The 27,091-nt window shown below is 32.0% G+C and overlaps 1 protein-coding gene across 1 annotated transcript in view; it reads left to right on the top strand.

The window, feature by feature from the left end:
* Positions 1-1,811: 1,811 nt before the first annotated feature.
* Positions 1,812-27,091, top strand: part of LOC117172547 (acetylcholinesterase) — a 477,961-nt gene continuing 452,681 nt past the window's right edge. Inside the window, exon 1 of the mRNA XM_033360594.1 lies at positions 1,812-3,445. Within this exon, the coding sequence (XP_033216485.1) occupies positions 2,278-3,445 (1,168 nt within the window). The 5' untranslated portion in view covers positions 1,812-2,277. The remainder of the gene's footprint in view (positions 3,446-27,091) is intronic.

Raw genomic sequence — 27,091 nt, 5'->3', positions numbered from 1 at the left:
TCTGAGCTAAAATTAAAAAAAAAACTTTTGTGGTCCATCACCGTCATTTTGTTTTCTTTAAAAACAAAATTTGTGCTGAATTTTGCTAAGTTTGAGCTCAATTTTTCTGTAAAATAATTTTGTAAAATTGCAATTTAAACCAAAATGCATAAGAAGCAAAACCAAATTTTTTGAGACACTGCAAACAAAAATGTAAAACAATGTCAAATAGGAAAATCTGGAAGTTGTGATGTATTGTCCTAAGCGTACAGACCAATTATTGCCCCACAGACTTTTCACTTTGTACTATATTTTGGGTGAAAATCTAGTTTTTTTTCTACAAAATAATGTTTTGAATCTAACATTTGTGGAAATTTGAAGTTCAAAAATCTAAAAGTTTTGCTGGATTGTGCTAGGGGTGCAAACGACAATAATTTTTATGCACACCTAGTACAACCCAGCAAAAATTTTATATTTTTGAATTTCGCATTTTGAACAATTTTGAATTCAAATAATTATTTTAAAGAAAGAAACTAGATTTTCACCCAAGAATGCAGTCCTAAATGAAAAGTGCTGAGAACAATGATTGTTTGGCATGCATAACACAAGCCAGTACAACTTCCAGATTTTCGGATTTTTTACATTTTTGTTGTTAATGTTTCAAAAAATGTCTTGTTTTTTATTTTTAATTTTGGACCCAGTTTTAATTCGTTGAAAAACTGTGTGCGGCATGATAGAGCACAAATCAAGCAAAACTTTTTTTTCGAAAAATAAAAAGGTGGTGCTTGACATTGAAAAGATTTTTTAAAATTCTGACTCAAATTTTGATTTGTCTAGAAAAGAATTTTTTCTCACGAAATTAGCAATTCTTCTTATAAATTATGTTAAGTAAAAGATTGGAATTTTCGATTTGTCAATAGCATTCTAGATGTTTGAAAGAAAAACGGTGAGTTCTGTCGAAATTTTTAGAAAAAAATTGGTAAACCTTTTCACAAGAAAAAATGTTCTGAAATTTTTTATTTGTATTTTGCGTTACATAACTGATATTTTCAGTTTTCGTAGATTCAATAGCAGCATTTTTTAAGTTTGAGAAAACAACGGTGGGTTCTATAAAAAAGAATTTTAAGCCGGTTTTGTTGATCTTTCTAGAAGCAATAATTTCTTTTCTAAACTCTTTTTTAAATATTACGTTCTTCGGCTGCAAATTTGAAATTTTCATTTTTTTATATCATTTTGAATGCTTTAAAAGAAAAAAATTTGAGTACTATCAGGAAAAGGTTCAAACTTAGGTTTTAGAACTTTTTAAGGTGAACAATTTTTCATCTTAAAACTTTTCATGTATCTCGCATAGTCTATCCTATCTCGTGCCCTATTGGCTTGAAAGTTCTATTTTTGACTTTTCATAAGAATTTCTGATGGGCCAAACCACAACCTTTGATAAAAGGAGGCTGAAACTTCTCTTTAGGATCAGAATATAAAAGTACGTATTCAGCTATTTTGAAAACCTCACAAAATGGGCACTTCCCTCCAAAAAAATGTACATTTTTTTAACCATCATACATTTATGATTTCTCAAATGGGAAAATAAGAAAAGAAAAACAAGGCTTCTTTGACACTTGAGGACGATTCACGTGACAACGAAAAGGGTAGCTCTCGTGGAAGGATCACTCTGAGAGTAGGATATGCACGACAAGGCGTGCGCGACTGTATACTGCCACCTTCGCGTCGCTATTACCACCACCAGGAACTCGACCGCCGCCACCGCTGCTGCCTCCGGTACCTCGCACCACCTCCGACGACGATCAGTCGACCCCGTGCATCGCGGCACGCCGGCCGCCGCGTGTGAAATCCCACATTCAGTCTCTACGATTTTAAATTTAAAAAAAGAAAAGCGGAATATATAAATCGTGATGAAAAAATAGAAGTTGAAAAACTGTAGGTAAAGAACTGATGGTAGAAAGGATGATCAAATTATGATAAAAGAGCGGATATTAGATCCGATCTTTGGTAAGGAATGAAAGATACAAAGATAACCTGAAAAAGCCGATATCACCATGATGAAGATCAGAAACTGCTAGATACAATCTTCGATTAGGAGTTTCCAGTATTAGATAAGTTTCTGTGTTTGTAGTGTTGATTAGACAGGAACCCGATGAGATGAAAAGTGTGAGAAAATAGTTCAAGTTTAGATAATAGAAACTGAAATTCTCCTGGTTTTCTTTTTTTATTGTGGAGTTCTCCATTGTGGAGTACGCCATCGCTAACTTGTTGATCCGCCCGTGCCAGAGATTCAAACCAATGACGGCCTTCCTGCTCAGCAGGGGGCTCGTTTTTTCCAACATGGCTTTAGTCCTTTTACCTCTCCTTCTTCTTCTGAGTACAGGAATTCACTCAAGCTTTGCTAATCCTCAGCCCTGGGAGACTCACACGGATCCCTTGGTTGTAGACACTACAACCGGACTCATGAGGGGATTTTCTCGTACCGTTCTAGACGGCCACGAGGTCCATGTCTTCTATGGAGTCCCCTTCGCAAAACCCCCGATTGGACCCCTCAGGTTTCGGAAACCTCAACCAGTTGATCCCTGGCATGGAATTCTTGAGGCCACGACTTTGCCAAACTGCTGCTACCAGGAGAAGTATGAATACTTCCCAGGATTCGAGGGTGAGGCGATGTGGAACCCGAATACCAATATTTCGGAGGATTGTCTTTATCTAAACATCTGGGTTCCCCAAAGAGTTCGACTAAGGCATCAGGGTGCAGAACCACCAGTTGGAAGAGAAAAACACGGAGCACCTATTCTTGTCTGGATCTATGGGGGAGGATATATGAGTGGAACAGCAACTCTAGATGTTTATGAAGCAGACATAATGGCTGCAAGTACCAATTCTATTGTTGTATCTATGCAATATCGGGTAGGAGCTTTTGGATTTTTGTATCTGAACCAACACTTCCCGAACAGCCAGGAGGCTCCAGGGAATATGGGCTTGTGGGACCAGGTGATGGCACTTCAGTGGCTGAAGGACAACGCTGCAGCTTTTGGCGGGAATCCTGACTTGATCACTATCTTCGGAGAATCAGCTGGTGGTGGATCAGTTTCTCTTCATTTGATATCCCCTGCTACGAGAGGATTGGTGAGGAGGGGTATTCTTCAAAGTGGAACTTTAAATGCTCCTTGGAGTTACATGACAGCAGAAAAAGCTGATGAGGTGGCCAGGATTCTTGTTGAAGATTGTGGATGCAACTCAAGTTTGCTTATGGAAAACCCTGCGCATGTTATGGCGTGTATGAGATATGTGGATGCGAAGACCCTGTCGGTCCAGCAGTGGAACAGCTATTGGGGACTTCTTGGCTTTCCATCAGCACCTACTATTGACGGAGTTTTCCTGCCAAAGGATCCTTTAGAGCTGTTAAAGGAGACGGACTTTGAGGAGACGGAGATCTTGATTGGGAACAATAAAAATGAAGGTATGGGACATCTCTAACTATTAGTTTAAAGTCAGATGGCTATCATCAGATGAAATGATTTTAGAGGTCGTTTTTAAGAGAACAAATCAAAATTTTTGCAGGTCCTTATTTAAAATTATAAATCATCGTCAAAGGAGTAGTTTTTCACTTTTACTATTAAAGTATTGTGAAATAAATTATCTGATTTGTAGTTTTAGAATCTTTTTACACAACGTTATTAATTGTTTATCGACAAGTATGTATTGTTTATCAACAATAGGCAAGCTCCTCTTCTTTGATGAATAATTGCAAATTCGAATAACTTTTCCTCATAACATGAATTGAAGCACATCCCAACACCATTATTACATTTATGCAAATACTTTGCCCTCTGGTGCAAAAGCACTCGAATACTCGCTCATTGGATAAAATTTTTGGCAAGGGAGTTTGCTCGAAGAAGCTAACTTGATGAAACTTATATCAAAACTTGTATCTTCATTTGAATAACTTCCAACTATGAGGTTTAACCGATATAAAGGGCTTATCGTGACTTTTAATAAGTACCTAGTTTAGAATTGCAATTTTCATCATATCTAAAATTATCCTTCTTTTAAACAAAATACTTGCGGAGTTACCACCTTAATTAGAGAAAAAGGTGAAAAATTTTCTGGAATTTTATTCAAACTCACAAGCTTTTTTGATTCTTTCTAGATTTTTAAAGAATTTTTCGAAATTCCACGTTAAGTCAAAAAATGTTTGAGTCTTTTGTTTGAATGGTAAAGTTTAATGATTGACGTCTAATAATAGTTTTCGATAAATTTATTCTGATTCATTTTAAAGAAATTTCATAAAATTCGAAAATTGTTTACAAATTCTTATGAATTTCTTTAAAATTTTTTAAAATCCCTTAGAATTCTAATATTTGAAAATGTGTCAAAATCTTAATCTATCCGACTTTAGAGATTTTATAGTAATTGACCTAAAACATGGACGGGGAATCTCGATCATTTGAGCACGTCAGAGTAAAAAGGCAAAAGACAAAAAGTCTGTGCGTGAAGGAAATAGAAAATTTTGTGTGACAAAAAAGGGATATAAAATGTTTGAGGGCAAAAATCAAATAGCTAATCGGTAAGAGCAAAAACTTTAGATAATAATTTGTTCCAGCGCAAAAGAGTGCTATCTTTTTCTCTCAGTAAACACAAATGAGAACTACTTACCTGAATCTATGGTTATGTTTTTAATATTCAAAATCACCATATTGAGAGCTTTATAATAAAAATAGTAAATAAATTTAAGAAATACGATAAATTTTGAAAACTCATATTAATTCTGGATACATTAAAAGAGGTACATTTTTGGCAGATTCCATGTAACTTTGATAATCGTTTATATTAATTTCGAAACTGGTAGTCTTCACATCAGAAATAGTGAATTTAAATATTTTATAGTCAAGTTTCACTATTCGAATTTAAAGACAGTGCGTCACTCTGAAACTGTGAAATTTGCCATTTTAATTACACGGTGGAATACAAAATTATATCTGGAATAAAATCTACAATAATCGAATCTACACAACCCCAAAATAAATCCTTCAAGAGGTTTTGCCAGCTGAGTTCGAATAACGAAGCTATTTACAAAATAATTTGTATAGCAATGAGATTTCCAAAACAGGCAATTTTGATCTGATTTTTAAAGTTCCCAAATAATGTTCACAGTTTTCGAAGTAGAAGAATCCATTTTTGTTGTTAAATTTTCAAAAACATAATTTTTGGCCATTGCAATAGTAACATAAAATTTCTTCATATCTTTAAACAATGTTTTTACTTTTTGAAATTTAAAAACCGCATAATAATTTAAAAAATTGAAGCATTAACATTTCTTCAACTTAAAAACTCCATAACTCCTAAATAAATGGAATGAAACTTCTTCCACAAAGTTGAAGAAATTTCTAAACTTTAATTTCTTAAATTTTTATTCAATTTTTAAAATTCAAAAACTGATAACTATGTTTACGATTTCAAGGAATTTGATTTTACAATTACAATTGTAAAAAATTATGTTTTTTCAAATTTAAATACACAAAAATTGAATTCGCAGCGGGGGCGACAAGTCAAGAACTATTTTTTTTATTACAACAACACAAAATTTAAAATTAACGGTGAAATTAACTACGAAAATGGATTCCTTGTACTTGAAACCTGTGAACATTGTTTTTTGAATTTTAAAAATCAAACAAAAAAAAAACCACTTGGCGGATTCATTTTGGTGTGCATAGATTCGATTTTTGCAGGTTTTATTTCAGGTATAATTTTGTGTTTCATAATGTAGTCGAAATAGCAAATTTCACCGTTTCAGAGTGACCAACTGTCATAACAGACAGGAATAGTGAAACTTGACTGTAAAATGGTTAAACTCACTATTTCTGATTTAGAGAGCGCTATTTTCGAAATGAATTTAAACGATTATCAAAGTTGCATGAAATTTGCAAAAAAATTGACCTCTTTTCATGTCTCTAGGACTAATATGAGTTTTTTAAAGTTATCGTATTTTTTGAATTTACATAACATTTTTATTGCTAGGCTAAACACCATTTAAAATTAAATCATCGTATGTATTACAATATCAATATGATGTTTTTGAAAATTAAAAACATAAGTATATCATTAATTACTTCAATACTAATGATTATAATACATTACAATTTTATATCATTATTATTATTGTTATTTGTATTGTGATTTCACCTAACGAGAAAGACCATAACTACTGTAAGTTCTTTCAACTTTTAAAATACTTTTTCTTTGTCGAAAATCTTGAATTTTGACAACACCGCATATTCTATTTTAAGGTTCAGGCAAGTGATTCTGATTCGTGTGTACTGAGAAAAAAAGATAGCCCTATTTTGTTCTGAAAGAAATCATGTTGCGTTTTTGCTCTTACCGCTCACCTATTTCTTCTCTGCTATCAAACATTTTATATCCCTTTTTTGCTCTGAACAAATTTGCAGTTTCTTTACGTACATACTTTTTGCAAGTTGCTTTTTTACTCTGACGTGTTCCTTTTTAATTTGAAAATCCTTGCACTCGACTTTCCTTGACAGAATTAATGTTATTGAAACCTTTTGTAACTCCAATTTTCTTTAGTGCTTATCACATGTGGATATTTGCATATTTTATAAAGGTTTTAAATATTTAAAGAAAAAAAATATCGGCCTCTTTTTGAAGTAAGTAACATTCAAATATTTATTTTGCATATTTTTACTTAGCGTCATTAAACATTAAAACTGTACGTTTGATGGAAATTTTTGTAGATCAGAAATTTTGTTTTGCATTAAGGTTATTAAAGTATGTTTGCCTTATACTTATCTTTAATGTTCTTTACTTCTGAATAAGTTTAAAATTTTTATATATAAAGCGTGCATCGCGCCTTTAACAAAATTAAATTATAATAAATTCTTAAAGAAAAAATATATTTGATTAAAAAACATAACTTTTAGGGCGGGGCATTATTATATTTAAAAAGTATTTTGGAAAAATTTCATGTAACTTCCTGTTTAAAGTAATACTTCTGGTTGGGACTTATCCTGCCATAGGATTTTCTGATATTTTATGTTTTTTTCAATTCATAGGAATTCATTGAAACTGCCTGATTTTTTAGCGAATCTTTGAAACGTACGCAATTTATCAGGATTTAAAAGAATAATGTGCATAGATTTTTTAGCGTTTTACAGGGAGTTCAATAGTTTTAAGGGATCAGTACCACATCTCATAGACTTTTTTCGAGATTTTTTTTCATAGCTGCATTTTATTGATTTATTCAATATTTTTATACATAAAACATAACATTAAAAACTAATACAGAAAATTGAAACAAGTTTTTTTTATGACAAATCTCGTTGGTATAGCTGCCTGAAGTTAGCTCTGATTGAAACTGGTTGTCACTATAACTAAACTTTGAAGCATCCGAAATGAAAAAATTAGGGAGATTACTGATTAGTAAAGAGTTTTGTCACTATGGTATATACTAGGATTATTTAAATCCCACAAAAAATGGCAGAGTTGTGAACTTGTCAATTTTTTAACGTTAATTATGAAAAAAAAGTCAAATATTTATCGATAACAATAATTCTAGTACATTCTGTAGATATACATGTGTAGAATAGGCTTTACAAATTTCATCTTAATTGGTTCAATAGTTATATACGTTTATACGTATATCCAAAATATACTTAGAAGAGCCGAAGAAGCAGATGTATAGCAATTGTACGCTTCACGCTCCAAATGCACGCCAAATGGGCGCTTAGCGCGCTCGAGATTCTTGAGTTGATCTGCATTTTTCAACTTGTTTTCGAACGTTGTGAACAAAATAATAATTTTTATAGCATGTCGACACATATTTACTACAAGAACCTGTAGTTTTTCGAAAACTGATTTGTTGAAAAAAAGATGTGGCACTGCACCTAAAGAAACTTTACAAGGCTTCTTATGATAAAAAAGATTTTTAAGAAGTTCTATGGATTTCTAAGCATTTAGAAGAAATATTAAAAATGTTTGAATGGCTTTAGATATTTTGATTTCCTGAGATTTTTCTTCATATTTCTACACATTTTTATGAGATATTTCGCTGATTTAAGGAATTTTAGTGTTTTTCGTTCAGAATTTCATGGTATTTCAAGAATACTGAAAGTGATTTGCCACTATGAGAATTTTTAAAGTTTCATAGAATTCTTCTGAAATTCAACCGACCTAGAGGAAATTGACTGGAATTCCCTGGACTTAAAGGATTTCATGGTAATTGACATAAGCACTTGGAATTTCATAGCATTTTTGGAAATTCAATGGAATTTATTGTATTCTTAATAGCAAATGTTTCAAATTTATTACGATTTTTTGGAATTTCTTTGATTTTTTTCGATCCGTAAGGATTTTCGAGATACCTTCCCGAGTAAAAATGCTTCCACTTGAGTTCGACTTGGTTATGTCTTGAGTTCGTCTCCAAGACATATATGTCTGGATGCGTTTCAAAACTGAGTCGAGACATAGGTCTTCATCTTAAATTATGGCCACGAAAGGTAAAACGACGTTTCCCGAGTAAAATGCTTCGCCTTGTGTTCGATTTGAATTGTCCCCAATCAAGACATGCTGAAGTCAAAAAGTTGGAGTTGAGCATGTCTCAGTTTTGAGATGGAGCCAGACTTCAATTTATGTCTTGGAGACAATTTTTTATGCCTTGGAGACATAAATTTATCTCTTGAGTCGAATTTTTATGACTCCAACACGTGCGGTTTATAACTTCGAGTGCATACCTGCCCTAACAAAAAGGGTAATTCTAACAGTCATAAAAGCTAATCTTTGTTCATGGTTAAACAATCTTGTGTATTTGTATACAATATATACATATATTAAATCAACTTATTAACGGATTGTTATTTGTATTATACGTGTTTGACGATGATACCGAAAATGTTGTTTGTTTTTACGTATTTCTAACAGCTTAGGAGATCCTTCCAGACCACCGATTCTGAATTTTTAATTTAAAAATAACGAATTTATTAATTAACAATTTTTCATTCATCAATTTTAATCTCATTTAGGATCCAAAAAAGGTTCGATAATCTCAGCCAAGACAAGGCTCATCTTGAGTCACGTGAACGTCGTCTTAGCCAAGACAAGGCTTGACTTAAGACAAGTAAACGTCATTTGGCCTGTCGTGGCCATAAAGGTAAGACTCAGTTTTGAGATGCAGACAGAAATCGATGTCTTAGAGACGAGCTCAAGATATAAACAAGTCGAACTCAAGTTGAAGAATTTTTACTCGGGTTACTTGTCTCAAGTCGAGTCTTGTCTTGGCTAAGACGACGATTACTTGTCTCAAAACGAGCCTTGTCTTGGCTCAGGCGGTCGAACCTTTTTCGGCTCATAAATGAGATTAAAATTTGTAATTAATTAATTAGTTATTTTCAATTAAAAAATTCCAAATCTGTAGGTCTGAACAAGTATAACCCTTAAAATTTTCCTTCAAAAAAATAAAAATTGTAACTTTTTGGAAGGATTTCCTAAGCCGTTGGAAATGCGTAAAAACGAACAAAGATTAGCTTTTATGGCAGAAAGAATGACCCTTTTTGTTATGAGAGATATACAATTGACGTTATGAACCGCTCCTGTTGAAGTCATAAAAATTCGACTCAAGACATAAATTTATGTCTTCAAGGCATAGAAACTTGTCTCCAAGACATAAATTAAAGTTTAGCTCCGTCTCAAAACTGAGACATGCTCAAGTTGAACTTTTCGACTTCAGCATGTGTTGATTAGGGGCAATTCAAGTCGAACTTAAGTCCAAGCATTTTTACTTGGGTAGTATGAAATTACGACGCCCTCTTCTGGCGCCACTGACACCGGGTAATTTTTTTCTGAGAATGATCCACGTTTTTGACCCAGGGTCTAAATTCTAATTTAACAGAAAATATTCTGGAACTTAAAGAAAAGTTGTATAAATTACAATAAATTTTATTTTTCATTCTAAAAAAATCATCCACACATTTTCTACAAAATAAATTAGTTTTTAATAAGAATGGTACTTTCAAAGATATTATTTCTGAAATCTAATCCACGCATGTTTCATTTTCCCTTATCTTTGATAGAATAAAAAAAAGAACTATAAATTGAATAATTCGAGGCTTTTCTTCTTTCTACTAAGTATGTTCGTAAAGTATCCGACCTTGTGGCTTACGACGGGTAAGAGTTAATCCTGGGCAATGGTCACATTTTGGAATAACTAATTGCTGCGTTGTCGCATTCCGCGTTATTTACTATACGTTTTGAATTTGGTTTTCTTTTAAAAGATACTTCATTATAAGCAATAGCTTATATTGAAGAGGTCGCGTATAAATACTACATTACATTAGAAGATTTCAAATTAATATTTCTAAAACGGTTGATCCACAGTTTTTCTTTTAAAGGTAGCTTAAACAGCCCCTTCGCACGATTGAACTTAACGTCCAAGTTTCTCAGGATAATCCAATTACAATGAAACTTTTAATGACGTTCGAGTCATAACACGCAATTAAAACTATTGCTAGAGAAAGCAAGCTGAGCTTTCTAAATGGATAATCTACCATTTTGAATATGCACTCACGGCTTCCCGAGAATTTTCCAGGAATAATCTCTCCACAAAAAAAAACATTTGTGGAACTTGAAAGGCCGCACAACTAAAAAGTAAAAATAAAACTAGTCATAAACGTAGAAAGACACAGAGGAAAGTAAAAAAACGTGATAGTGATTTTCCCAGTTTCAGTTAACTTTTGAATAAAGAGCAGTAAACAGTAAACAAGCGAAAAAAGCATTTTGCCAGGAGGGAAAATTTTCAGGTGGAGATTGGAGTTTGTTTAGGACAGAATAAACGCTTTCCCTCGTTTAAAAAAGGCCCCGCTTCATGTGTTTCAAATAATTTCATCGCCATTTTATCCATAGTGGTCCAACTGAAGTTCTTTAACCTTTTTTGAAAAGGAAACGCGACTAAAATTCACCTTCAAGTGTCTTTCTTGTATAAGCAATGGGAAACCGGAACTACTATTTGAGAGTCTGAGATGGATATTGTCTGAAATCTCTAGAGAGAATTCCGTATTCAGAGGAGAATACAACCCCCCCCCCCCACCACCCAAGTTTCCTTACTGTATGTAAATTCAAGGCTAGGTCGTAGATATGATTATACCAAAGGGAAATTTCTAGCGAGACCTATCAATACAACCTACATATGTGTATTGTGTACACTTCTATTCAATCGCGATTAACTTTTTTATTTTGGGCCAGATTGCACATCCATTTATTTCGTTAACAAAAACCTCAAAAAAGTTTTTGACGAAAAAGATGGCTTTTCACAAAATAGTTAAATGCAAGACAAAATAATTTAATTTTTAAAAAAATTAATTCAATCTTGGATCTTTCAGATAATATTATATATTCTTAAACAATAAACTCTTCCAACAGAGATCTTATTAAAGACCCTCTTCAAATTTGAAATTTCAGCAAACTTTCCTTTTCCTTCTATATATAATAACAAAATAAGAGGACTAAAGCAATTTGCATACAAACGTCTTGATTTTAATGTATGAAGAGGAGTTTCTCTGAGAGTGTATACAATCCGAGAAATCTTTATTCTCGTCCAACAGGTGCAGGTGGACAATCGACTCTTAAGATTTCCGACTTTTATCTGAATTTTAAAGTATATTATTAAACACTTTACTTCCTCTTTATTACAATACAAGAACTCAGTAAACGTGTCGATAATACTATTTTCATGGAAAAATGCTACATTGATATCAAGAACAGGGGATGTGCATTCACTCATTCTATCCCGCTATATATATATTTCAATTTAGAGGCTGAGTCAACTTTCCAGATAAGAAAAAAAAGCTTGCTCGACAGTAGACATAAAAGAAGTTCTAGGAGTTGAAATCTGGAGTAATATCACCAACTTCTTCCGAGAGAAAACTCAATTGGGATCTGAGGAAGAATTCATGTTTTGATCACCAAAGTTGGTCTATAAATTTTTATGGTCGGTTTATGATAATTGGCTCTTCTACAAATTGAAACTACTCTGATATAAATCAGAAATATATACAAAAAATCTTTGCTACTAAATTAAGAAGAAGACACTCGAAAGTTTTCCTAAACTCGGCTATGAAATAATAGTTATAAGGGTTTTCGATGTCCAATATAATGGGGTTCATATTGAAAATTGCCAAAGGTTTTTTATTTTTACTACGCTGAGTATTTAATTTGACTGTTGTTGCGGGTTATTATTTTCTGCTCCTAGAGGATGTTATCGAAATTTTTAGGGCTTTTGATTTCACGTTCTTTGCGTATATTTATTATCCACTTGTACAGGGTATTTTTGTTTTTTGTTGGGGTTTATTACTGTTTGTTATCAGATGCTGCAATTCACCGCGGATTTAGGTTGTTCTTTGAAACTTTTAGGTTTATCTTCGATTTTTGATGTATTTTATTGCCTATTGTGAGAGGGTTGTCGATCATTGACAGTGTTGTTTTTGTCCGTTGATAGAAATTGTGATTGATTGCTAGATTTTATTGTCGGCCGCTTTTTTTTGTTACTGTAAATTCTTAGAAGTTGCTCTTTTAGATAATTTAAAGTTTCTATGAGCGATAATTGGGTTTTTATTGTCTGCTTCTGGAATACATTATTGAAGTTCCTACTTTTAATTATTTGAGGTTAATATCCTTCGCTGGCAGGGGTTGTTGCTTTTTGTATTCGATGTTTTTTTTCGAACGATTCGAGGCGTTTTATTCTGTGTCAACAGATTGTTGTTGTACACTTTTAGGGGTTGTTATTCTTCGATTCTGTTTTTCTCTGTTCATAAAAGTAGTTATGTTTTAGAGGTTTTGTACATTCTTAATGAATTGATATTGTCTATTTTTATCCGGTGTTATTGTCTGTATTTTTGTATTGTTATTGCCTTTATCTGAGTTTGTTGTCGACCGCAGATATCATTTCTGAATGTTTTAAAACATTTTAGTGATTATTTCTGTGCAATATATATGCACATGTAGTTTTTAACAATTTGAGGAGCTTGATTATACGTTGTTAGCGGATTATTATCGTACATGTTCAGGGGTTATTATTGTCAGTTTTTGGGAGCTGTCATTGCTTGTTGCTAGATATTGTAATTGACTTCGATTTCGGTTGCTGTTTGCAAATTTGAGATTTTTTTATATTATTAAGAGTTTTTATGGTTTACTGTGAGGGGTTTATACTTCTGCCTCGAATTTTGCTGATTTCAGTTGCTATTTCAGCTTTGGGGATTAATCTAGTCCATGGGTCTATGGGTCCATGGTAGTTGGATATTGAGACTAACCGTTGATAGATAGTTGTTTTTTGACCTTGGAAAAAAGTTGTTCATGACTTTTTCTAAAGTTGTTATTTAGTTGTTATCAATACTATTGATTGTGATCGATATTTTTCCTTGATAGAGGTTTATTTTTGTCCCAATGTAAGAGGCTGTTTGATCTGTTAACAAGGATCATTATTGATTTTTGATGAAACCTGTTATTGAATATTAATGGGAGATGTTAACTAACGATTCTGAAACTATTATTGATTTATCTAAGGTTATTATTCTCCGCTGTTAGAGAGATCGTTTTCAGCTCTTAGGGGTTCTTTTTAAGCATTTCTGAAGTTTGTTTCTGATTATGTGTTGAACGCTGCATCCTCATTGACTGTTGACGGTTTTTATTTAAGGTTTTTTAAGTTTCTTGTTATTGTTTGTTAGGGTTTCAAAAGGTTTTAATGTAAACTAAACACTTTACTTGTATCGAAAATAAATTTTTATATATTAAATATGTTAAAGTCGAGGAAAAGCTTCATCTGAAACGAAAAATGTTGACCGAAATAAGAGAAGATTTTCAAGATAGATATACTTTTTTCTTAGTTGTTTTGAATCCTAGTATGTGGCACAGACCCTTCTCAAGGTAAAGCTTGAAGAGTAGCTAAAAAGAGCCCGGGTGGAAGCACTGAGATTTAACAGGTATTATCCGCAACTGGGTCGTCAGTACTTCCGTTCTGATAGAGTTTATAAAGTCCGAAAAAAGGCACAGCTCTTTCATTGGAGCATCATGCGCTTTGCTGAACTTTAATGTCAAGGTCAGAGCAAATATTACTCTCATAAGAAAAGTATTTTAAAAGTGCACAATTTCCCAGGCTAAGTTTAAACACGTCTCAAAAGAGAGATAAAATCCCTTCAGTTAATTTTACGAAGAAAGGTCAACGGGTTGGGTATTAATTAAAATAGTGCATGTTCCATTTGAGGGTTTCTGTTTAATTAATAATTAAGTGACATCAGAAATTTAAAAGTTTCTGTTTAACGCATGCTATTCGGTATGTGGCCGTTCAGAAACTACGTTCACAAATTTTGCGAATACTGTGAAACCTGAGCTTCCAATTGTACAATTTAATAAGAACTTGATAGGTCTGAAAATCACGCTTTCGCTAACATGCGAATGGAAATAATAGAACCCAAAAAAAAATCAATATTTTTTTTTGTAAAACGTTAGCTATTTTTTGTTAAAAATTCGACTATTTGGTTAAACATTTCATTATTTTGTTAAGAGTACCTCTATGTTGCTAAAAGTTTTTTGCTCAAAACTTCAACCAAGTGGTTGAGAATTTAACTAATATGGTAAACAAATTTATGTTGTTGTTGAAAATTTATCTCCTTGGTTACAAATATACTCATTTTGTTGAAAATTCATTTTTTTTAAATTTTTATCTAATAATTTGAAGTACAATTTTTACTATTCTATTTCTAGGTAGAAATTTATTTTTTTTTTAGATAAAACATTAAATTTTTGGTTGTAAATTCATCTAGGTATTTTGTTGAACATTCCTTTTTTGTTGTTGTAAAAAATGTATCTTTTTGGATTTAAAATTCAACTGTCTAGTTAATAATTAACTTTGTTGTCAGAACTTCTTGTTTTGGCGTTTATTTAAATTCATCACTTTTTTCAAAAACTGATCCTTCAAAGCTGAAAATTTAACTATTTTGTGAAAAATCCGTTTTTTGTTTAATTATTTTTTTAAACTAAAACTGTAGCTACTCCATTTTTTGTTAAATTTTGTTGTTGAAAAATGGTCTTTTTAAGTTGAAACTTCAAATAATTGATTGTTTAAAATTTTAAACTATTTTGTTGAAAATTACTATTTTTACCTAAAAAAGTGTTTTTTCTACTCTCTTTTTAAATTAACTATTTTCTTAAATATTAATTTTCTATTATTCATTATTTCTGTTGAAAATTAATCTTTTTGGTTGAAAATTTAGCTATTTTGCTCAAGGCCCTTTTTTTAGATTTAATAATTTTAAATTAAAATGTAATTGATTCAGTTTTAAATGAAAATGGATAATTTAAATTAATAATTGATCCTTCTGAGTTCAAAATTCAACTATGTGGTTTAAACTTGCTTTTGTTCTGTAAAAAAAATAATCTACTCAGTTAAAAAATCATATTTTTCAGTCTAAAATGTAATTGGTTAGAAATTCATGAACTTTGTTGTTGAATTTAGTTTCTGGGTAGGCAAGTTATTTCCTTGTGGAAAATTTCCCCTTGTCTTATTATGTTGAAAATTTAACCTAGTCATATTTTTTGGTAAAAAAAATCAATTGTTTTGTTGAAAATTCATCCTTTTGGATAAAAAGTAAAGACCGTTTGGTGGAAAATGGATCTTTGTATAGGCTAAAAAATAAGCCGGTTAAAAATTTTAATATTTAATGAAAATTAAATTTTTTGTTTGGGTAATTCAACTTTGTTCTAAAAAAGTTGTCTTCTTAGCTTTAAAATTAATCTATTTGGATTAAAATGAAACTGAGTTTTTGCCATGATCATTTGGTTTAATTTGAATCTTTTCTAAACGAAAGTTTCACTGCTTGGTTGAAAATTTAACTTTTTTATTAACATTTTTATTATTTAGTTGAATATTCAACTAGGAATTTTTTTAAGTTATCTGTTTTGGTGGAAATTCAACTCTTTTGTTAAAATATCATCTTTTTACATTTTCATCATTCATGATTGAGAAAGTATTTGGATTGTGCGAAATTTGACACCACAACATTTAAATTTTGAGCCAAACGACGCAATACGAAAAAATTCTAACAGAGAAATGATAGCTTGTAAAAAATAAAAATAAATGTTTTTCAACCATTTTCCAATAAGACTCATCATTTGTTTTCATTTATCGTAAGTAATATGCAGAAAATTCCAATAGTACGGCAAAAGGCGTAAAATACGGAAAATATCTAAAAGAAAACTTGTAGAATATTTAGCTTTATCCATAGAGAATAATACAAAAACCAATATCCTATTCTTAGCATAACAACGCGAAACAAAAAAAATGCTTGAAGAAAAGATTGAAGTTTTTTTATCTTAAAGTACTTTGGAAAATATACATTTACAAAGGTTTGTCAAAGATCAAGTGCGGAGCGCGAGTGTTACCATGAGAATGGTACCTCAAAGCCTAAAGAGCTTTAAGAAGGTTAATCTTCAACTATATTTAATTAAGTAGAAAATTCAGAATATGAAGACGCATATAAATACTCCGATCTAACAGAAATTCTTTGATGAAGTTTCATTCAAGCATTCCAAATGTAAAGAAGAACTATCCTAGCGCGAAGCACTAGTCAACCCATTAAGGAGCGCGAAGCGCGAGATTCAACAGATGCGCGCTCTAGGACCGCTCAACTTTGCAACGAAGCGTGCGATGAGAATGTGCCCGCAAAGCAGGTAAATTGTTTCATTTAAAATTAAAATATTTTTTTTTCGAAAATTCAGCTATTATATTTTTCATTGAAAATTCATATTTTCTTTATTCAATTTGCAACTAGTTGGTTGAAAGTCATATTCTATCATTAAAAATCAAACTACTTTATTGAAAAGGCAATCGATTTCGGCGCGAAATTTTAGGGATTTAAAGCGATTCGTATTGAGTTCAATATGGCATCTACATTAATTTCAGATTTTGCAAGTGGAATGTTTTTATAAACGTGTTTTGTAAGCTTGCTCACTAACAAGTGAATTGAAATATTTTTCACACAATTTATGTAATTTTCGCTGGCATGAACTAAACTTCGAAAAATCTTTTTCCTTTTGGTTTTTGCAGACTTTTAACTCCTCCGCGTGTTTTATAACAAAAAAAAGTATGCAGTGCTGAGCAAGTACGCTTGGAATCAGAACACGGCAATAATTCTCCAGAAGAAAGGAACCCACGAATCTGCGATCGCAACCCGTAGAGCATGCAAACTAGTCTAAAGTAGTTTATACCGCCTGAAATGAATAGTCTGCAATTGAAATAATAAAAGAGCAGTAGATAAAAAAACTCCCTGGGAATGACTCGCCAAGTATTTAAATTACGAACGCAAGTTTACTTATAGAAGAAAAGTTGGTTTGCTATTAATAATGAGGATGACCGTAGGTCATGAATAAAATGAAAATCAAGGAAAATTTAGACAATTTTAGTGATCAAGGAAAGTCAAGGTAAACTCAAAGATTTTTTAAGAGTCTTATAAAAAGTAGGGAATTTCCACAAAAAGCACTGTCTACCATTAACGAATTTTCCATAAGACTAACTCCATTTACAGCTTGTTTAGGGTTAACGGTACGGAAAATTCCGTAATACTAGCCCTAGCGCTATAGTTGACCTGCTAATTCTACGAAAAATTCCGTAATATTAGTCAGTGCCTCAAAAATGTTAAAAAATTGAACTGCCAGTCTTTGAATATAAATGGTGAAAAAAAAACTGAAATATTCGTCAGGTAAAAATATAAGGAAATTTCGATAATGAAGTTTTGCAGCCACCCTAATGTAATATTCTTGTCATTTATTTATTTATCCGGTTTAAAAAGGAATAAAAAATACCTTTATTTGATTTCTATTTCAGCCTCTTCTGATGATCATATTTTTCGTTACAAATTTAATTATTTGATTGGAAATTCGACAATTTTGTTCAGACCTCATCCTGTTTTATTTAAAATACAACTGTTTTCATAAAAAAATTTACTTTTGGGTTAAAAGTTCAACAGAAGTTTGTTTCAGCTGGAAGTTAACTATTTTGTTGAAAATTGATCTTTTTGAATTGAAAAATCAACTACTTGGGTACAAGTTGAACATGTTTGTTAGAAACACTTTTTTGGTTGTAAGTTCATCTCCTTGATTAAAAGTATAACTAATTTGTAAAAAATTATTTTTTTTTCGTTTGTTTAAATTTAACTGTTTTAGCTTACAATGTATCTTTTCCATTTTGTATAAATACTTAATCTTTTTTAGTTAAAACTATATGGTTTTTGGTGTAAAAATAAACTCTTTGGTTTAAAGTTTGATTTTTTTTGGTTGAAAATGCAACTATTAATTTGTAAATGGTGAAATCTGAACACATTTGTTATTTTCTTTTTTTTTAGAGTTCATCAATTTGGTCATAAATATAACGATTTTGTAGAAAATTTGTTTTTCGCTTGTTTGTTTAAATTCAATTTCTTCAACTCGAAATGTAACTTTTCCACTTTTGGTTAAAAACTAATATTTTTTAGTTAAATTTAGTCTTTTTTTGTAGGAACATATTCCTTACAATTTTATATTGTTTTTTTTTATTTAGAAATGTAACTGTTAGATTGAATATTAAATTTTTTGTTAAAAATTCACATCTTTTGGTTGCAAATAAACATTTTTTATTTAAGGGCACGTGACACTTATTCGATTTCTACGTTACCGTAATTTTTTCTGGATCATACCAATTCAACACGAAATGAGTTATCAAGCTGAAAGTTTTGGAAAACAGACAATGTGTGCTAAAGAACGTTTATTTACTAATAAATTAGGAAGCGCACAAGTGTCAAATGCTTAAGCATCTTCTTTTTGGGCGAAAACTAAACTTTATTTTAAATCATTTTTGGGTGAAAATTGAACAGTTTTTTGTAATGCATTATCTTGCTTTAAATATTCAGCCGTTATTGTAGAAATATTTTTTCATTTTCAAATAAACATTTTTGTTTAAAATTAATATTTTCGGGTTGAAAACTCAACTATATTATTGAATATTCTCCTTTTTGGGTTGAAAATTATTCTTCTTTGGCTGAGGATTCAACTCTTTTATTGAAAATGTATCTTTTTTGTGTGAATTCAACTGTTTTTCATGCAAAATTACCACCTTTCTGGTTGAAATATCTAATATTTCATTATTCCTTGAATATTCATTTTTGTTGTAGTTGAAAATTGAACTACTTGGGTTAAAGTTTTACATCTTTATTAAAAGACTGTTGTTATTAGAAGTTTTTTGGTGGAAAACTAAAGAAATGTTGTGGAAAATCCTTTTCTTTTGGTTTGTCTGAATTTAAATTTTTCAACTTAAAATGGAATTATTCTAGTTTTCCGTGAAAATCGATCTTTTTTAACTAAATATTTTTCTTCTTTGATAAGGAAGCAATCTTTTTGGTTTTCAATATCCTCTTTTTGTTAAAAATACAATTATCTTGTTTTCTTTAAAGTTAAACCATCTTGTTTTGAATGCAACTGTTTGATTAAAAATTAATTATTCTTCAATTATTTTTACAGAAATTCAACTGTTTTATTAAGAATTTGTTGTTTTGGATTTAAAATTCAACTTTTATGATAGAAAATCAATTTTTTCAGTTGTAAATTCGTCTCTTTTTGTAGAAGATTAATCATTTGGTTTTAAACTTCCTCTTGTTTAATTAAAAATACAACTTTTTGCTGGAATTATTGAATTTTGCTGTTGAAAATTTAACTATATTGTCAAATATTTAACAAAGTGTCCTGCTGTCCCGAAATTCGGGACGAGTAGTCAAATATTTTTAATAAGCTTTAACAATTTGGTTAAAAATTAAGACATGCCATACAAAAAATTAATTATGTTTTTGAAAATTCAACTATTTTAATAAGAAATTATTTGCTAAGTAAAAAATTGAACTGTTTTGATAAAATTTTTCCTTTTGCATTGAAAATTCATCTTTTGTGGTAGAAAAGTAATCATCTTTACGTTGAATTGCAAACAAATATTTGGTTGATTCAAATAATATGTTAGAATCCAATCAATTTTATCTTCGATTTAGGGTCAAATCAAAGTGTCATTAAAATAAATATTTTTCTCGGTGCATGCTGGTATTTGAAAATGAATGGTGAAAGGAAACTGACAAATTTGTCTGTGGAAAGTCAAAGAATTAACAAAAAGAAATTTTTCACCCACTCTTATATTAATTAATTTTCAAGCATTCAGAATACAAATTTCTATCAGGGAAAATTTTCTACCCAAATTTTGGAAGGAGAAACAGTATATTTCAAGGGTTTAATCGATCGTGAGAGGCACTGAAGCAACAAAACCTCTGCATCATGTTATATATAGGGGAAATTCTAATGAGAATCAGTGGACTTCGGTGATTAAACAATCCTGACACATTTTGGTCTTTCATTACTGCACATCCTGTTTTCCTCTCACCGGTTTGGACACTCGCCAAATTCACTTGTTTACACTTTGTACTGTTATATTGATTAAAACGAAGAAAAATTATTCGTTAAAAAAAGTATCTAGTTAAAGCTACTACTATAGACGCGTCTCTTTAAACAATTTCTAATAATTATTATAATAAGAAATTATGGCTAACATGACAAGACAATTCTGGTTCATTAATTCTGGTTGATTTTTTTTTGTGGTTGAAACCCAAAGTACATACTCCTAACAAATAATATTTTCAGGAACAGAATGCATCAACAATTTGCTGCTTCAGCTTCGAATTTTGTATCTATCTCCATTCAATAATATTTTCGTTTATAGGAAAGAGAGAATTCAGCGAAGCGAAATATATAGTTGCTGCACTCTGTTTTCTGAAACATTTGTTAGATTCTTTGGGGTGTAGTTTATGTAATTTCAGAGGGGATTAGGAACAGTCCGTGAAGATAGAAAAGTACCGAAGTTCGGTAGTCAAAAATCGATAGGTATCAGAATCAAAATATCTGGTTGAGCTTAGCAGAACATACGATTAAGTTTAGCCCTCGGTTCACCCGAATGTCTAGTTATGTTTACCAGAACGTTGTATTCCTAAACTCGAAGTAAACTGTCTGATAAAGATTTCTGGTTATCCTTACCAGAAATGGTTGAATTTATCTAAATTTATAGTAATATTAAACAGAAAATTGTGAACCAGAAACTTCTGATACTTTTATCCAGAATTTATAAGAAGGGAATATTTCACATTCTATTCTAGTTAAAATAACTAGAATTCTGGTTGATGCAACCAGGTTTTTTAAAGTGATATAATACTATTCACAAATCTATTTTTCATTATAATTAACAATATCAGAACACCTATGAGGATTGAATAATACATTGTCAAATGCAGAATTTAGTTACCAAGTAATTAATATTCCCGGAAAATGTCAGCTGTAGTTATCATTCATATACTGTAGATCAATGTTGGTATTATACCGTAACGAAATCAAAAAAATGTTATCATTTCAAATTTAAATCATTGCAAATTGTGGAATTTTAAATTGAAACCTTTACAAACTTGCGCAACTTTAATTTTAAAGCGTGTAAAATAAAAAGCGCTTTTAATTAAACAATTTTAAATTAAAGCCTTCAAAATTGTGTAACTCATTAGTTAAAATTTCTTTTTTTTTTGTAAAACATTAATTTTTAACTACCAATTTAACTGTTTTTGTTTTTGGTTAAAAATTGAACTTTTTCAGTTGAAAATTCAAATACTGGTTTGAAAGTCAATCAGTTTATTAATGAGAATTCATTCTTTTGGAAATTTAACTATTTGGTTGACGATTCACGCATATTGTTCAAAATTTGTATTTTTTGCTAGAAAATTAATCTTCAGAATTCATATGTTATATTTAAAAATGGTATTATTTGATTAAAAGTTTAATTTTTTTATTAAAAATTCTATAATTCTGTCGAACCATCTTCATTTTAAGTACAAAAATTCCATTAGCTTGGTAGAAAATTCAACTATTTGGTAGAAAATAAACTTTTTTGTAGAAAATTCATATTTGCGGGTTTAAAATTCATTATTCTCTTTTGATAGAAAATTTTTTAAAATGCTACTGTTATTTATTTTAAATTAAAATCTTATTCGTTAACACTTTAAATAGTTGTTCTAAAGTTAACCGTTTCCGGCATGAAAGCGTAAAGTAGTGGGAATTGTTGATGCTGAGTTTTTCTGATATTGTGGTGAAATTTGAGGTGAGTGGATTGTGGAAGTGTGTAGAAGGGTGTGGATGTGAGAGATCTAATTGAGGGATTGTAAGATTGCAAAGGGAAGGTTGATATTTTGGAGGATTGAAACAGATTTGTGTGGAAGTTTGTTTGGAGATTTGTGACAGGGTGGGAAGACTGTATTGATGGATTGGTAGCAGCATGGCTGGGTAGCGACAAGGAAAGGCGAGACAGATACCAGACAGCGACGGTAGATAGAGGCAGGGAAGTATAGAAGGCGGGAAAGTTTGAATTTTATTCATGGCTAGCGGAGCGAGTATCTCCGCGGAAGAAACAGAGTTAGAGCAGGAAGTGTTCAGTACGCCGAAAGAAGAGATAAAGTACTGACGGTAGCGGAGATGAAAGTGAAGTGTCGATGAAAGAGGAAAGACTAAAGGAAATTCGAGAAGTGATGATAGAGGTAATGGTGATTTATGAAGAAAAGCAGGAGAAAAGGGGAGAGGAATTAAAGAAGGAAATTAGGCGGGAAATGGCTGAAGTTAAGAAAGAAATAAAAAAATGGGAAAAAATCCGGGAAAAGTTAGAAAAGAGGATGCAGTCATAGGAGCACAAACTAGAGAAGCAGGAAGAAGTTAATAATACAAAGGTAGAGGAGATGAGAGGTAGGATGAAGAAACTTGTAAGCTCGAACGGGATTTGTGGTGGGGGCGAGAGTGGGAATGAGGAGATGGAAAGGCTGAGAAAAATAGAACAAAGAATCGAAAGGAAAGAGAAGGAAGTAAGAAAATTAAACATAGTGATAAAAGGTATAAGATAAGAGGGGAAGGAGCTGAAGGAATGGGTGGACGAAGTACTAAAAAGGATTAATGCTAAGGTAAAGATAGAGGAAATGCGAAATGTAGGAAGGGAAGTGCGAAGAGTGGGGGGGGGAAGATGTAGTATAAATAAAGGAAAATAGCGGAAAAGGAAAGAAAACAGGGAAAGAGGACATAGGTTAAGTATGGGAGAATTCAGATATATGGAGTATAGTGTGATTGGGATGAAGAAAGGGAACAGATAGTAAGAAATGAGGTGCAGGGAAACTAGAAGAGGAAGGAACATGAGATAGGAAAATAGGAAATAGTAAGAAAGAAAAAAAGATGAGAAACGCAAGTAGGGAAGAATGGAAGATTTGTTACTGGAATATAGCAGGATTGAAGAGAAAGGATATGGAGCTTATGAGAAATTTGACACAATGGTATGTAGTCATAATGATGGAGACGTGGCTAGATGAAAAGGGATGGGAAAGAGTAAGGGGAAGGTTCTTAAGAGGCTACAAATGGCAAGTGAAAAATGCAAAGAGGAAGAATAAAAAGGGTAGAGCAATGGAAGGAATGGTGATGGGAGTAAGGAATAAATGTATAACAGGGAAAGTTAAGAAAGATAGGAATGAACAAAAAGAAGGAGTAATAGTAGAAGAGGCAATAATGGGAGAAGGGAAGTGGAAGGTAGTGGGAATTTATGTGAACAATGATATGCAGGAAAAAGCAGAGGAGATTAAAGAAATGATTAAAGAAAATAAAGAAGAGATTAGGATGATAATAGATGGGGATTTCAATGCGAGAACAGGAGACAGAGGAGAAAGGGATTGGGGAGAAGAGAGAGGAAGAAAATCCAAAGATGAGGTACTATATGGGGACGGAAAAAAGTTGCTGAAGAGCTTGGAGGAGTTGGGATGGTACATCTTAAACGGAAATATACAAGGAGATGAAAAGGGAGGTAAGAGAGAAGGTTAAGAAACTAACGGTAGGTGAATATATTTATTCGGATCACTTTCCCTTAATAGTGACATTAGAGGGACAAAAAAGCACTAGAAATATGAGTAAAAGGGGAGCAAATGTAAAAAGTGTAGAAAAAGGGGATTGGTCAAGGGAAGGAAAAGACAGTTTAGAAAAAAAATAAGAAATATCAAAATGAGAGAGGGAAATGTGGACGAGGAGATAGGGAAAATGATAGGAGAAATATAAATAGGATTAGAGTGCACAAACAAAAATGAAGTTAGTAAAGGGAGAATAGAAGTGGGTAGGATGAGGACTGCAAAGACAAGGAAAGGAGGTCAGAAAGAAATGAAGAAAGTGGAGAAAAGGAGAAAATAATGCAGAAGAATATAGGAAAAAAAAGAAAAAGTATACTGAGTTGTGTTATCAAAAGAAAGAGGAAGGGAATAAAACGATTGAGGAAGAGGCGGAGAAGGCTAGGACGGAAGAAGCGGTATGGAAGGTAGTAGATGGAAAAAGAAAAAGAAGAAAAAGAGTAAATCAAGATATTGAAATGATAGAATAGAAGAAATATTTTTTTGATTTGCTAGGAGGAGTAGAGAGCAAAGCTGTAAAGAGAGGAAAATATGGTAGCGTAAGAGATGAGGAAGAGGACATTTCAAGGAAAGAAATAGTTAAAGTTTTAGAAATAATGTAGGATGGACAGACACCTGGTATAGATGAGATTCCAAATGAAGTATGGAAATATGGAGGGGAGGTACTAGAGAAATGTGCATGGATAATGTGTATTAGAGTATAGAGAGGAGAGTGGTAGCCAGAATTATGGAAAAAAGAAGTAGTTATACCAATGGTAAAGAAAGGCAAGGGAGAGGAGGTTAACGATTATAGGGGGTGACGTTGATGCCAACACTGTATAAAGTTTATGTAACTATTTTGTCGGAGAGATTGAAGATAGAAGTTCAAGAAAAAAAGATTGAGTCACCGAATCAGACAGGGTTTAGAAAAGGAATGGGGTAATGGACAACATATGTATTCTGAACTATCTAGTAAATAAGAGAAATACAAGGGAAAAGGGCGCAATGATAGCATTGTTCGTGGACTTAAAGGCGGCGTTTGACTCATTAGACCGAGGAGAAACAGAAAAAGTTACGATAAAAAAGGGGATAAGAGAGGGATTAATAAAGAGAGTATCAGAATTTTTAGAGAGACAAAAAGCAGGGTAAAGGTAGGAGAGCAAGTAGGAGATAGTTTCTGGTTGGTGAGAGGTGTGAAACAAGGGTGTCCTCTGAGCCCACTTTTATTTAATTTGTTAATATCAGACTTGGAAGAAGAAATGAGGAGAAAGGGTTGGGGATGAGTTAGGATAGGGAAGGAAAAGATATATACACTGGCATACGCAGACGACATAGTGTTGATGGCAGAGGATGAAGAAGGGATGGCGGGATTAATTACAGGATTAGAGAAATACTCAGATGGGAAAAAGCTGAGTGTAAATGTAGAAAATACAAAGATAATGCGTTTTAGAAAAGGAGGGGAAAGGACGAAAAAATGGACAGGGAGATGGAAAGGAATTAAGTTAGAAGAAGCCAAAGAGTATAAATATTTAGGATATATCCTGCCAATGAATGGAGATCATACAGCTCATATAAGAGAAAGGATAAAAAAAGCAGCAGAGGTAATGAAACAGATATGAGGAATAGGAAAAAGAAGGTTAAAAAAATTGGAGAAGGAGAATGTGATTATTTGATACGCTGGTATGGCCGGTATTAGGTTATGGAGCAGAGATATGGAGATGGAAAGAAAGGAAAGATATTGAGAGTTTACAAGAAAGGTATATAAGGTGGACACTAGGGGCAGACTGGAGCTCGCCAGGAGAGAAAGGGAGGGGAGATGGCGAGAATGTGTTTGATGGATGTAGAAGAGAGGAGATGGAGGGCAATCGAATTAATGAGTTGGGAAGAAGAAAGGAGGGAGTTCTTTAATGATAAAGAAATAGAAGGCGGGACTGGAGTAAACTATGAAGAATTGGAAAAAAGGGAGAGGGAAAGATAATTAATAGAAAGATGGGGGGCGATTGAGGAATCAAAATACAATAAATGGTATAAGATGATAAAAAAGGAAGGGGTGCCAAAGTATTTAGAAAAGGGATGGGGAGAGAGAAGGTGGACCAGAATAGCAAGATTTAGATTGGGAAACGAGGTAAGGGAGAGGATGTACTGGGAAAAGGAAGCGAACAGAAATTGTAGAATAATGTGAATGGTAGAAGGAAACATGGGAGCATGTATGGGAAGGATGTAGGAAAGGAATGGAAGATAAAGGAAGCTGGCAAGAAAATGTGGTTAAGATTCTAGGGGAAGACGAATTAGGAGAAGAATGGATGAAGGAGTTGTAGGGTGCTAGAGGAGCAAATGAGAGAGACTGAAAGCATGCACGTGAAAAAGGTAAATGGAGGCATAAAAAAGTGAAAGAAAAAGGAAACGGAAGTCGCTTAGATTAGAAGCATAAAAATTGTCAGTAATGGTAAAGTAAAAGTTAAGTAGACTAAGATGCGTTTGCGTTCTCATGCTCTCTCTCTCTCTCTCTCGCTTGCACTCTCGCTTTCGTTAGCTCGCTCACTCGTTTGCTAATATGTTCTAAATTGCGCTATCCCAGGAAAAAAAAATAAGGAACTAGATATAAGACTTTATGTTAATCGTTGTAAATAATTGTACATATAGAAAGGATAAGATTGTAAGAAAATTTAAGAATTAAAATTAAAAATTAAGAATTAAATTAAAATTACATTAAAAAATGTAAGAATTTTTTTGCAAATTCACTTTTTTTTTAGAATATTGATGTTTTTAACTATAAATTCAAATATTTTCTATTGATGTTTTTTAATTTATCTTTTTCAGTTAAAAAATTCAACTATTTGTTTGAAAACCGGTCATTTTTGGTAGAAAGTCAATCTCCTGGATGAAAAGTAATAATTTTGTTCGACAATCCATCTACTTGATAGAAGGTTGAACTCTTTTATTTTTAAAATTCATGTTTTTATTGAAGATTTATTAATACAGATAAAAGGTAATCTCTTTGCTCAAAATATGTAGTGTTTTTTTGAAAATTTGCATTTTTAGATCAATTCTTCTTTGTTTGAAAACTGTACTATTAGATTTTTGAAATAGAACTCATCGAACAT

Source organism: Belonocnema kinseyi, chromosome 5 (genome assembly GCF_010883055.1).
Source record: "Belonocnema kinseyi isolate 2016_QV_RU_SX_M_011 chromosome 5, B_treatae_v1, whole genome shotgun sequence".
Lineage (NCBI taxonomy): Eukaryota > Metazoa > Arthropoda > Insecta > Hymenoptera > Cynipidae > Belonocnema > Belonocnema kinseyi.
This window is presented reverse-complemented; position numbering and strand designations above follow the sequence as displayed.